The 12,152-nt window shown below is 57.9% G+C and overlaps 2 protein-coding genes across 8 annotated transcripts in view; one reads left to right on the forward strand and one right to left on the reverse strand.

Moving 5' to 3' along the window:
* The window catches only part of DLGAP4 (DLG associated protein 4), a 70,852-nt gene extending 68,197 nt beyond the window's left edge, over positions 1 to 2,655 (forward strand). For all 3 annotated transcript variants that reach the window (XM_057376668.1, XM_057376669.1, XM_057376670.1), the window contains one exon: positions 1,015 to 2,655. In XM_057376668.1, the coding sequence (XP_057232651.1) occupies positions 1,015 to 1,230 (216 nt within the window). In that variant the 3' untranslated portion in view covers positions 1,231 to 2,655. The remainder of the gene's footprint in view (positions 1 to 1,014) is intronic.
* Positions 2,656 to 6,418: 3,763 nt separating this feature from the next.
* The window catches only part of TGIF2 (TGFB induced factor homeobox 2), a 6,545-nt gene continuing 811 nt past the window's right edge, over positions 6,419 to 12,152 (reverse strand). For 2 of the 5 annotated variants that reach the window (XM_057376689.1, XM_057376690.1), the window contains exons 2-3: positions 10,932 to 11,167; positions 6,419 to 7,680 (exon numbers count right to left, since the gene is read on the reverse strand). In XM_057376689.1, coding sequence (XP_057232672.1) covers positions 7,156 to 7,680; positions 10,932 to 11,167 — 761 coding nt within the window. In that variant the 3' untranslated portion in view covers positions 6,419 to 7,155. Of the gene's footprint in view, positions 7,681 to 10,931; positions 11,668 to 11,991; positions 12,112 to 12,152 lie in introns of those variants that run through there. The other 3 variants (XM_057376687.1, XM_057376686.1, XM_057376685.1) reach the window with 3 other exon arrangements.

The following is a 12,152-nucleotide window of genomic DNA, read 5'->3' on the forward strand; positions in this document are numbered from 1 at the left end:
CAGAATACCTTGCACACATTTGGGCTATCTGAGGTCTGGTTTTGTCTGCAAACAGATGCTCTCAAGGGCTTTTACCATCCTGCACTCATGTAATCTCACAGTTTTGCAAGGCACAGGGGCYATCCCTCTTGAGTCACAGTGGGAACAGTTTGGTACAAGGGGAAAAGGTGTTGGATGCTGAGAGTACAGAGTGGTGAGCAGTGGTACAGGGGTCTTAAGTGTTTCCAACACTGTGTGGATGGGTTTAACTATCCCTGGTGCCTAAGTAATGTAAAAAACAACTGGAACCTTTAGAAAATGCAGAAGAATGTTGTCCTGGCTTTGCAGGGAGGACTGTGGCTCGATGGGGGGGGCGCGGGCGGCTTATTAAAATGCTGGAGCTCCACATCAAACTGTGTCTTTGTGCTGCCCATGCTGTGCTCTGGGCTATACCTGGGCCAGAGAGTCTGTGAAATCCAGGCCACTCCAGAAGGGTCYTGGTCCATGGAAACTGCATGGAGCTGTGCCAGGGGATGGTCAGCTTGGATCTCAGGGAAAAGTTCTTTTCCCCGAGGGTCCTGGGCACTGCCCAGGCTCCCCAGGGAATGTTCCCAGCCCTGAGGCTGCCAGAGCTCCAGGGGCATTTGGACAATRCTGCCAGGGATGCACGGSTGGGATTGTTGGGGTGTCTGTGTAGGGACAGGGATGGGACTGGATTATTCTGGTTGTGGATCATCAACCTCTGGCTTGTGGACCCCACATCCCTGGAAGTCTCCAAGGCTGGGTCGGGCAGGGTCTAGTGGAAGGTGTCCCCATTGCARGGAGTGGAAGTGGACGAACTTCCAACCCAAACCAGGTCCCTTCCAGCTCAGGACATTCTGTGATTCAATAAAATGCAAAATGGCTCATCTGTAGAAACTGGGGCAGCCAATTTTGAAGGATGCCTTGCTCCAGAGCTGCTCTCCCCCACATGATCCCAGTACCGCTGCACACATGTATATCAGGTCTGGATTTTTCCTTATTGTCTCCCTAAAGGAAGAGAAGAAACCGCCCCCTCCAGTGCCAAAGAAGCCAGCCAAGTCCAAATCGCAGCTGAGCCGGGACAAAGGCTCTGACTCGGACAAGCAGCGGCAGGAGGCGCGGAAGCGGCTGATGGCGGCCAAGCGCGCAGCGTCCGTGCGGCAGAATTCGGCCACCGAGAGCGCCGACAGCATCGAGATCTACGTCCCCGAGGCCCAGACCCGCCTCTGAGCCCAGCCACGGCCAGCCCGTGGCTTTTATAAGTCATTAAACAGAAAAAAAAGGTTCTCTCAAAACTAGTGTGATTTATTCAGTCTAGAGACAATGAGCCATCCTTGAAAAGGGCTCCTGAGTTGGCTTTTTTCTCTCTCAGCTTTAAGTAAAGAAGATTTTAACAAAAAACAAAACAAAAAAAAATACAAACAAAAAAAAATTAGGAAAAAAAAAAAAGGAAAAAGAAAAAATGCCCCTCGTTTTGTCCCCGGCTGTGGTGTCGCTGAATGGACTGGACAGACTCCTGGGAACTCCAGCCCCTCGATTTGGAACTTGAGTCTTTTTACTTGTTCTATCTCATGAGAATTATTAGCTTGTTTACAAGAAGAGGACAAGAAAATATGAAGCCTTGAGCACTTGCCATGCTGTGTTCTTCCTCCTCCTCAGATCTGTTCTGCCCTTCTCATCCTTTATTTTTCCCTCCTTCTGCTCCCSTTCTCCCACCTTTTGCATGGCTTTGGCTCTCGTGTCCAGACCCTCCTGCCCCGCAGAGAGCACCTGTGGTGTGTATTCCTGCTGCCCTCTCCAGCCAGCAGCCTTCCTGGGCTTTGTGTTCATGGGATGGGGATGTTGGGGTGGGGGAGGATGGASACAGGGTGGGTTGCATCCTCAGTTTGTTGGAGGGAGAGGACGCCAGGACTACAGAATGTGGCGTTGAAATGCAGCCCAGAAGCAAAACATGCAATAAATGGGGCGCAGGGGATGCCGGGAGCTAGACCCCACTCCAGGCACAGGAGCGAAGCTGAAGGACCACAGAGCAYGAGGCACATCACTTTGATTTCCCTCCTCTTCCTGTCCCAACCCCGTTTTCCTTGGATGGCTGGTTGAGAGAGGAGCTGCTGCGGCGGGGGCTCGGTGTGTCCAGGAGGAGGGGGTGTACATATGCACATATACACTTAGTAGTACCTGTATAGTAATTCCTACACACGGATCCTGCCCACGCCACCACGGGGGTGGGCAGATGTATAGCATATATTTTTACATGTACTATATCTAGATGTGTGTCCAAGTGTGTGTAAAAATATATACCCTGTGTGTAAGCAGATGACTATTTTTTCCTTATCTCCCTGCTCTCTGGGTGGAGGAAGGATCGCTAAATATTTTTTAGCCCATTTTTTTTTCCCCTTTCTAGGTCTCCTTTCCGGTCTGGCACCTCAGAGCCAGAGCTGCCACCCTCCAATTCTTTGCCACCCTCTCACACTGAAAGTTTTTGTCCCATCCCGAGGGATCTCACTGGGGATTTTTTTTCCCTTTTCACATGTATGAACAAGTTGGGAGATTGTGTGCTACTGTCATGGGGGTGGAGGTGGAATCCCAGAGGTTTCAGTGAGAGTGTTGGTAATCCAGAAGGCAAAAAATAAATAAAAGTGAAATCCTGAATGATCCTTGGTGCCCTTGTGTGTTGTCTGGGGCTGYCCATGGGAGCTGCTCTCGGGGTCTCTGCCCACAACTGTAAAATTCCCAGAGCTTCACTGTGCTGGGATTCAAATGGGGCAGGAGGTTGTGGGCAGGCTCTGCTCCCAGGGGATAAGGGGAAGCAGACTTAGGTTGCTCCAGGGGAGGTTTCCATTGAATATTAGGGGAAAATCCTCCAYGGAAAGGATGGTCAGGCTGCCCAGGGCAGGGCTGAAGTCCGTGGCGCTGGAGGTGTTGGAAAAGGGGGTGCAGGTGGCACCTGGGGCTGTGGGTTTGTGAGCATGGTGGGGTTTGGCTGCAGCTGGGACTTACCTTGGAGGCTGTTCCCAAACSTAAAGATTCTGTGGGGGCAGAGACATAGTTGGGCTGCATTGTCCACGGTGCAGATTGTAAAGATCCAGTGTTAAGAGATCTCGAGCAAGGAAATGGGGAACACCAAGGAAATGTGGGGGTTATTTTTTTTTTTTAATCCTTTACTCTTCCCAACTGCTGCTCACAAAGCTGTCAAACGATCTTTGTTGCCCTAGGTTAGGCTTGTTTGTAATGTAATATTTATGTTCTTATATAATGTGTGTTTGTATATATGTGTTTATATATTTTAACATGTACGTGAATTTATAAAGCTGTAAAGATTAATTAATTTTAATATATTTTTATATCTGATAATATATACACTTTGAAATTCACTTACATATATTAAAATATATATACAGAGGTAAAGTCACATATTTCTGTATGAATATACATATATGTAGAAAAATGTGTTATATGTTTAAATACGCCTTTTATAAATCTAAAAATTATTTTTACACCTATTTAACACCCCTTTCATAAATAATTCCATATTCACACTTTGTATTTACCTGTTTATTCTGAGCCCAAGGGACGCGTGCAGCCAATCACGAGCTGCGTAAGGTCACATGGGTTTGTGATGTCACGAGATGGCTAGTAGCCAATCACAGAGCAGCGTGACGTTTAACAAAATGGCTGCGCCCAGCCATAAGATGGCGGGTCAAACAAAATGGCTGCCTCCAGTGGATCCGTGGGGGCGAGACCGTGGGTAAARCTACTTCCGGGCTGATGCGTGGCGGAGTGATTGCGCTATCAGCCAATCACAGCACAGTACGTACTGCTGGGAAAGGGCGGGCCCGGGGGGCGGTGGGTGTGGCCTTCCCCAGGAGCGCCCGGTGGGGCCTGCCTGAGGGAGACCCGTGGGGTCGGGTCCGGGCTCCTTGTCCCATTTCCTGTGTGCCATGCCCATGGCCGTGTTCCCTGCCCGGGCTCTCCCAGCGCAGCCCCAGCCGCGCACTGCCCGTTTCCCGGGAATGCCCGGCAATGCCCTGAGGGACCACGCCGACCCGGCTCGGCCCAGTCTGCCCCGGCCCCCATCGAGCGGGGCAGCGGCGCTCCCCGGGGCCATCCCCGGACACACTTCCCGGCACGATCCAGCCCGGGAGGGTCGCGCTGGACTCAGGCCACAACTCTGGGGCTCGGGGACCCTTGGGGTGCGCCGCGGACCCGGCTCCGCGCTGTTTGGAGCACCGGGCCCGCCCCGCCCCAGCGATGGGGGCGCAGCTTCCAGGGAGGGGKCCCGGAGCCTCGCCCACTCGTGGGGATTTTGGGGAGGGGTTCGCAATGGCGTGAGAAGTATGAAGGGCTGGGAGAGCTGGAAGTGGAGAAGGGAATCCTCCGGGGAGACCTCAGAGCCCCTTCCAGTGCCTAAAGGGGCTCCAGGAGAGCTGGAGAGGGACTGGGGTGCAAGAGATGGAGGGACAGGACACAGGGAATGGCTTCACATAAACAGAGATCAARGATATATGGGATATTGGGAAGGAATTGTTCCCTGTGAGGGTGGGCAGGCCCTGGCACAGGSTGCYCAGAGAAGCTGTGGCTGCCCCTGCATCCCTGGCAGTGTCCAAGGCCAGGCTGGATATTGGGGCTTGGAGCAGCCTGGGACAGTGGAAGGTGTCCCTGCCCATGGCAGGGGGTGGGACTGAATTTTCTTTAAGGTCTTCCCAACCCAAATCACTGTGGAAGTACGAGAGTGTCACTTTACATGAGACTGTTGAGTGTCTGGGGTAGACAGGGCTGGGACAAGGGCTGGGGGTGCCACTGGAGGATCCCTCCCAGCAGCACCAGTCCCAGCTGCAGCCCTGGGAGGTGACAGGGGTGGCTGTGGAGGGGCTCCCCACGGTGACCCCTGTGCCCCCCCACTGCCCATCATGTCCTGAGYGCCCGGGATCCGCTGGGCTCTGGTGGTGGGTGCAGGTCCCCAAGTCTCCCAGCCGTGGTGGGGGTCCCAAGGGCCTGCCAGGGGCATGGGCCCCTCCGTGCAGCTCAGGAGCCCCGTGGTAGTGCTTGGGGCTGCAGGAGGGGCAGCTGAGTTGTGGTGTCCCAGCCATGACCCCCTGTCCCTCTGCAGGCCCTGCCCTTGCTCCAGCCCGCCATTTTCCCTGGGAATGTCCCACATCCTTCACAAGTGCAAAGCCCCAGAAGCCCATGGAGAGTGGTGCTACTCCAGAGTGGGCCAGGGATTTCCCCTAGTGGTGGAGAACCAAGTGAGGCACCCATACRCAGCTTGTATTTTATAAAAACCCAAACTAAAAAAAACTTTTATTTGACAATAGAAAAACAAAAGAAAATATATTTACAGTAGTTTGTTATTTCTCCATACATTTAATTCCAATAATTCCTGCCCCCCCACTCTATGGTCCATCCTAAGGCAGCAGTCCCTGGCACAGCCACAGCTCAGGGGGAAGGAAACTGCTTTGGTTTGACTGGGGCAAGTGAGGGCAGGAGGCCAAAAAGCCTCTCCCCTCCCCTGGGGCAAGGGAMAGAGCTGCAGGGGGGTGACGAGGTGAAAGAGGGAGTCCCAAAATTCTGACATCCCCGGAAAGGAGACAAAGGACAAAGGCTGGGAATAGGAACGGAGGTGGGGTGAGGAAGGGGCTGGTCACAGGCACACGATGGGTGCTCACCCGCCCCTGTGCCATCCTGGCACCGCACACGGCACCTGCCAGRGTGACACTATCGGGAAGTCCCCTTCCCCTGGACGTTCCCTCTGAAGAAATGGAGGGTAGGAATACACCAGCCCCCCAAATCAGTGCTTCTCCCTTCCCGCCCCTTGCCCCCAGCCCCGAAGAGCTCCCGGGCTTTACCCCCTCGAGTCATCAGCTCATCGGGCTAATTACCGACGGGATTAGTGTTCCTCGGGACGCAGCACAGCCATTGACTCACATCCCGCAGGGCACCCGAAGTGCCCGAGCCCGGCACAGCACCCAGGCACCCAACCACGAGCTGCCCCGGAGCCCAAGAACCGCTGGAACCCCGAGCTCCCAGCACACACCAGTTTGTCACTAGAGGTCCCCAGCACCGCACAGCCACACTGGCGAGCGGGAGCAGGAGGGAGGGGACAGAGAAGAGACATCTCCATCCTCCGCCTCCCCAGCGCCGTTTCCCAGGAACCCCGGACTGCACTTGCAGGACGCACATGGATGGCCGTGCCCGCACCACGCCTCTTTCCAAAGGTTTTATAAAAAAAATTAAAAAAAAAAAAAAAAGGGAAACGAAGTCGGGTACAAAATTCACAGTCTCAGCGCTGCCCAGGCTCTGCCACGCGCTCACTGCTCTGGGCACAGCGTGCTCACATTCAGCAGGAACTCGAGGGAAGTTGTGGGAAGTTTAAAAAAAGATTAAAAAAAAAAAAAAAAAAAAAAAAAAAAAAAAAAAAAACAAACAAAAAGTAATAACCATGTAATAAATCACAATTAAAGGCAAAGTATTTAAACAAAAAACTTGCTAAACAGGACCATCGCGACTTCTACTGGCAGCATCCAGAACACCCTAAAATGGAAGAGGAGGGTCCTATTTTTATCATGATAAAATGCCACAGACTCCATGTTTTCCAGTTCATCTGTCTTTGGCCCTTCCCTAGGCAAGGTAGAGCCCCTGGCCAGCACCGGGAAACAGAAAGGGCCCCCCAAAACAAAAGGGGGGAGGGGAAAAGAGAAGGAGGGGGAAGAGATCAGAGATTTGGGTAACAAAGCTCTTCATCCACAGTCCTTAAAATAGACACCAATGTTAAAAAAAAAATAGGTTCTCTCTTTGTCCTCCTGAAGGAACAGTGCTGGTGGGACCCTGGTAGTTGGTAGCTGGTGTTGGCGGGAGAGGAAGAGATCAGCAGGTTTTCCAGGGGAGCTCCAGTGACCACTCCGGCCGCGCAGCAGGGACAGGGCAGTGCCAGCGTCGAGGTCTGGTCACKACGGTCCCCTGCACAGCTGGGGCACCGTCCTCGGCAGCCAGGGCATCTCCCAGCAGGAGGATGGCGGGGTGGGACAGTCCTTCCTCTGCTGCCTTGGCTGCGAGAGAGACCAGAGCCCCCGGAGGCAGGAGTCCACTCCTGGGATGGGCTGTGGGGGCGAGGCAGAGGCCGGGCAGGTCAGCACCCTGCAGGAACCCGGCCCAGGGTTATTTGGAGGCTCCGGGAGGTCCCCCCTGCCGCTGCCGCTCCAGCTCAGCCGCCTTCTGCAGGGCCACCTCCACCAGCAGCTGGAAGCTGCTGAAGTCGTCCCCAAAGAGCTCGGGGGGCGTGGGGGGCGGCGTGTTGAAGAGTCCGGGCGTGGGGCTGCCCGCCTCGGCCCGCGCCAGCAGGGTCAGGGTGCTGCCGCCGGCCCCCGTGCCTGCCCTGGGCACGGCCTCGGGCCCGGGGGGCTTCTCCCACTCGGGGCTGTGGGCGCTCACCACGGCCAGTGCCCGCGCCGGGTGGCACAGTACCTGCGGGCACACGGACATCGATAGCACCTTGGAGGCGCCCGCCGCCGCCACAGGCGGCACCACGAGTACCCCGGAGCCGGCGGCGGCGCCCCGTGGCACGGCCACATCGCCGGCTTTGCCCCCGCGGCGGGAGATGGTGAACTGGTTGGGGTCTTTGCCATCCTTGCGCAGCATGTCAGGGAGCAGCCGCCGCCGGGCGTTGATGAACCAGTTACAGATCTGTGAGGAGAGAGGGGTGTGGCGGGGTTACCGGGGGGCTGCAGTCCCGGGGCAAGGCAACAGAAGCTCCCCCGGACCCGGCAGCAGCTCCCACACACCCCGGGTACCACAGGTTYCCCCCAGCCCTGCACCTCCTCCCCGCGGGGCTCCAGAGGGGCACAAGCATCGCTGGCAACCACAGAAAACCTCAACACCGGCTGCTTCCTGTCTGGCACTGCCTGCCCGGGGTAGCCCCTTCCTCCCTGCACCCTGTCCTGGCTCCCCCTTGCCCTGCCAGCCCCCGGCTCCTGCTCGCCATCGGAGCACAGCAATGGGCACACGCTGGAGCCAGAGCACCGCTGCCTGGAGCCACGGCAGCTGAGCCGAGCTGTCCCCAGGGAAGGAGAGCTCGGTGCTGTGCCGCCTCCGCAGCTCCGAGGTCCCGGCTACAGGCGAGTACAGCATGGCTTCTCCCATCCCCGAGCCAGGGGCCAAGGCATTGCCCATCCTACAGGTCCCCAGGCTGGGGACAGTTTTCTCCAGGTGACTCATCCTAGAGCTCAGCCATRTTTCCACACTGCTGCCAGTGTCAGTGTGCTGCCAACCTGATGGGAGCACCAATGCTGCCAGAGCAGATGGGTGGCCAGAGGACCAGGGATGGAAAACCCTAGAAACCATCAGGCAATGAAGCTGCAGCCCCTCAGCCCCTAACGGGGCCGGAATGGGGCAGCACAGACACCTTCCCGTGCCTCTGCCCATGAGCAGGGGCACAGCTCACCCTAAAGGCTCTCCCAAACATCTGCACAGCACAGCCTTTCACCATTATTCAGCCTTGGCCATGGATTGTTTCAGCAACTTTATATAAAATGCTACATTAAAATAACTGCCTTTTTCCTAGAAAACAATTAGAAGAGAATAAATCAGGGGGAAAAATGTCTGATCTTTCTAAGTCAACAGCTATGGAAAATATTTCCCCCAAGCAGAAAAAACTTGCCACAGCTTCAATCACAGCAAGATCTCAGCTGTTGTTTTTTTGTCTTTAAAGACAATATTTGGCATTAAAAGCCCCAAATACACCAGAATCTTACTCCATTTCCCATTCCAATCCCATCCCTTGAAAGCTTTAGCTGGGTCCCCTTGGCMTGATCCCATGGCCATCCATCACTGTGATCCCCGACCAGAGGGATGGACTTCCAAGAAAAAGCCCAACTCCTCAGTGCTGAGAACCCTCCAAAATCCTGCCTGTCCCCACCACCAATCTCCTTCCAGCATTCAATTCCCACTGGAGGACACAGCACTGAGACAGGCACACACAGCCAGTGTGACAGCAGGCAATGTCACAGAGCTGGGACATGCTCTGGCTCTGAAGGGTTTATTGGTTTTTAAACACGGCCATCCCTTTTCCCCACTGCCAGCACATCCCATCCTGTCCCTTTGGGCAGCATCTGTGCCCCACAACTATGAGAGCAGCATCCCCTCCCCACAGGGAGGAAAGGCCCGTCCATCCACAGCAGGGCATAGGCATGGAAAGCTGCTGCTGCCCAGGGAGCCTCAGTGGGAGCAGGTGCCGCTTTCTCAGCTCGGGAATTKCTGCTCAGGAGGCTCATGGCTTCCTGCTCTCCCTGATCCCTGGCTGCCAGTGCCCAGGTCCAGCTCCCTATGCCACAGGAGCGGGCAGAAGGCTGTGCAAAGAAACTGAGGCAGTGGCCAGTGGCTGTGGCAGAGCCCTGTGACCCAGAGGCCCTTGGAGGGGTCAGATCTCACCACAGAYTGAATCCCATGGCCACACCACAGTGTCCCACTCCTCCACCTCAACAGGCAGAGGGAGCATCCCCACATATTCCTGCTGCATCCCCTCGGACTGGCAGAAACCATGGTGTCAACCCTCGGCTGTGCTGGGAAATGCCACCGGGCTGGGACCCCCTGCCTGGGGGATACAGGGGTACACACAGACTGTGGGGGTCCCCTGGGGCACACAACAGCTGGCACACAGCCAGCCCACCCGTGTACCACCCATCCTGGATCTTACAGGGCACCGACAACCAGGCAGCTCCCAGCACCACAGGAGCCCCAGCCAGGCACTGCCCTGCCAGCCTGGGTTAGGACAAGCGATTCCCACAGCCCCAAACCCATCGCTGCTCCCCCAACACTCAGCCTCGAGGCCTGCCAGGGGCTCCAGCCAGTCCCTGGAGCAGCTGCTGGCCAGTCAGCCATCTGTGGGACAGCCAGCACTTACAGAGACACATTAAAATAAAAGAGCAGGTTTTCCTTGCTGGTCAGGAAGAGGGCAAGCAGATAGCCCCTGCCCACACTCGGTGTCTGGGCTGGGCTGTGCTGAGCCACAGGGAGAGGGAGGCAGAAGTGCATAGGTGCTCCAGGAGAGGAACAAACCCACTGGCCCTYACCTGCTGCCCTGCACCCCACTGCACCCCAGAGCCAGAGAACAGAGTGGAGCCCCTGTTCATCTGCCACTTTGTCAGGCTGGGACAGGGGGACAAGGGCACCAGGCCTGTGTATGAAGCACAGCAGCTGCAGGCAGGCCCTTCCRAGCACCCCAAACATAGGCAGGGAGCACACCAGAGAGGGAAGGATGAGMACTGCTCACCCCACTGCACCCACCACGGTGCCACATGGAGAACATCAGCCCACAGCCAGGAGCAGGGCAGGGAGGCTCCTGGGCAGGAATCCCCAGCTGGGCTGCCCTTGATGCAGCTGCGGTAAGCGGGGCCAGGCCAGCACTGAACAGTCCAGGGGGCTCAGAGCTCACCCAACCTCTCCCTCCTGGTTAAAATCACAGAATGTCCTGAGTTAGAAGGGATCCACAAAGATCATCAAGTCCAGCTCCTGGACCTGCCCAGCCCTAGGGCTGTCCCCTGCCCAGCTCTGTGCGCAGGTCCTCAWCACCTTCGCCTCTGCTGGGGGTGTCCAGGGGAACAGGATAAAGTAGCACCCCGCAAAATCCTCCCACCAGTGCAGCTTTTACTAACAACAGGGTATTGTTCAGTCCCTCCACCTTCTGGCTGGCCAAAATGCTCTGCTCCAGCAAAGCTGGTCTCCAGGGCTCAGACATCTCCCCAAAAGAGACCCTCCCCCACTTCACAGAGGTGGCTTTCCTTCCCCAACATCCCTTCCCTTGTCTCCTCGCTGCCCTTCAACATCAAGTGGGCCCAGTGTGCCCAGTCCTTTGGGATCCTCAGTGGGGGTCYCCTGTCCCACCCAGCATGGTGGCAGTGTCCCAGAGGTGTCCCCAGCGGGTGGGGACTGGCTCCTACCTGCAGCACGGAGAGGCTGGTCTGCCCCGAGAGGCTGAGCTTCTCCTGCTCCGAGGGGTAGGCATTGAAGCGGTGCTCGTACAGCCAGTCCCGCAGGATCTTCACCGACTCTTTGGGGAGGTTGCCCCTTCTCTTCCTCTTGCACTGAGCGGGGTCGGGGGATATGGCACCGTCCTCGTCCCCCGGGTCACTGTCCGACATGGTGGAGCTGCCCGCGGGACCCTCCTGGCTGAAGCCTGGAGAGGGGGAACCAAAGGGAGCATCAGGCGGTGTCCGGTCGGGGGAGGGGAAAGGGCCTCCCACCGACCWCCCCCCGCCTCCAGCGGGGCTCTTACCCCCTATGGGCCCAGCCGGGGGGGAACCCACGGTCAGGCAACCCCGCGGGGGAACAAACGACCGGCACCGGGGGGACAACAGGGACACCGAAGAGAGCCCCAGGGGTGCGGGGAAGCCTAGCGCACGGCACGGGGCTGGGGGCACTCGGGGCTCGGGGGGCACCCCAGCGGGCAAAAAAAAAAAAAATCTATCAAGCATGGGGTGGGGTGGGAGGAGGGTAAGTTAAAAACAAAAACAATCTCAGCAGGAGAAAGAGGCCGGAGCTGGAGAGTGGGAGAGGAACCACGCGGGGTCATTGTGCGGCGGGGATGGAGGCGGGGGCGSCTGTCACGGGCCGGGGGCTCGGCTCGGCCGTGCGGGCCGGGGCCCCGGCGGTGCGGAGCGGTGCGGGCCGGGCCCCGCCGCCCCTTCGGCCGCAACAGGTAGCGAGGGGCCGGGGCCGCCAACACAAAGCGGGGCAGCGGCGGCCGCGGGCCCCCGGGCGGCGGGGGGAGAGAGGAGCCGGAGAGCGGCCCCGGCCCCGCACTCCGCCGCCAGCCCCGAGTTACCCCGGCCCGGCAAACTCCGCGGTGACTCCGAGCCGCAGCGGGGGCSGGCGGGACTCGCCCGCGGCTCCCGCAAACTTTTGGAGGCGCCGGCGCGGCCCGTCCCGCTCCGTCCCGCACAAAGGCGCGGGGCCGCCCCGCTCCCCTCCGCGCCCCCCGGGATCCATCTTTGCGCTCACCCCCGGGCCGCCGCCGCCGCCTGGGCGCTCGCATGGGCCGCGCCGGGGTCTCGGTGCCGGGGCCGGTGCGGAGCCGTCCCGCGGCGGCGGGCGGGCGGCCGGGAGCGGCGGAAAGTTTTGGGTGGGCGGCGGTGACAGATGCCGAGACAGAGTTCCCTTTG

Source organism: Malurus melanocephalus, unplaced genomic scaffold (assembly GCF_030028575.1).
Source record: "Malurus melanocephalus ecotype Western Australia unplaced genomic scaffold, MMel_1.1 scaffold_287, whole genome shotgun sequence".
NCBI lineage: Eukaryota > Metazoa > Chordata > Aves > Passeriformes > Maluridae > Malurus > Malurus melanocephalus.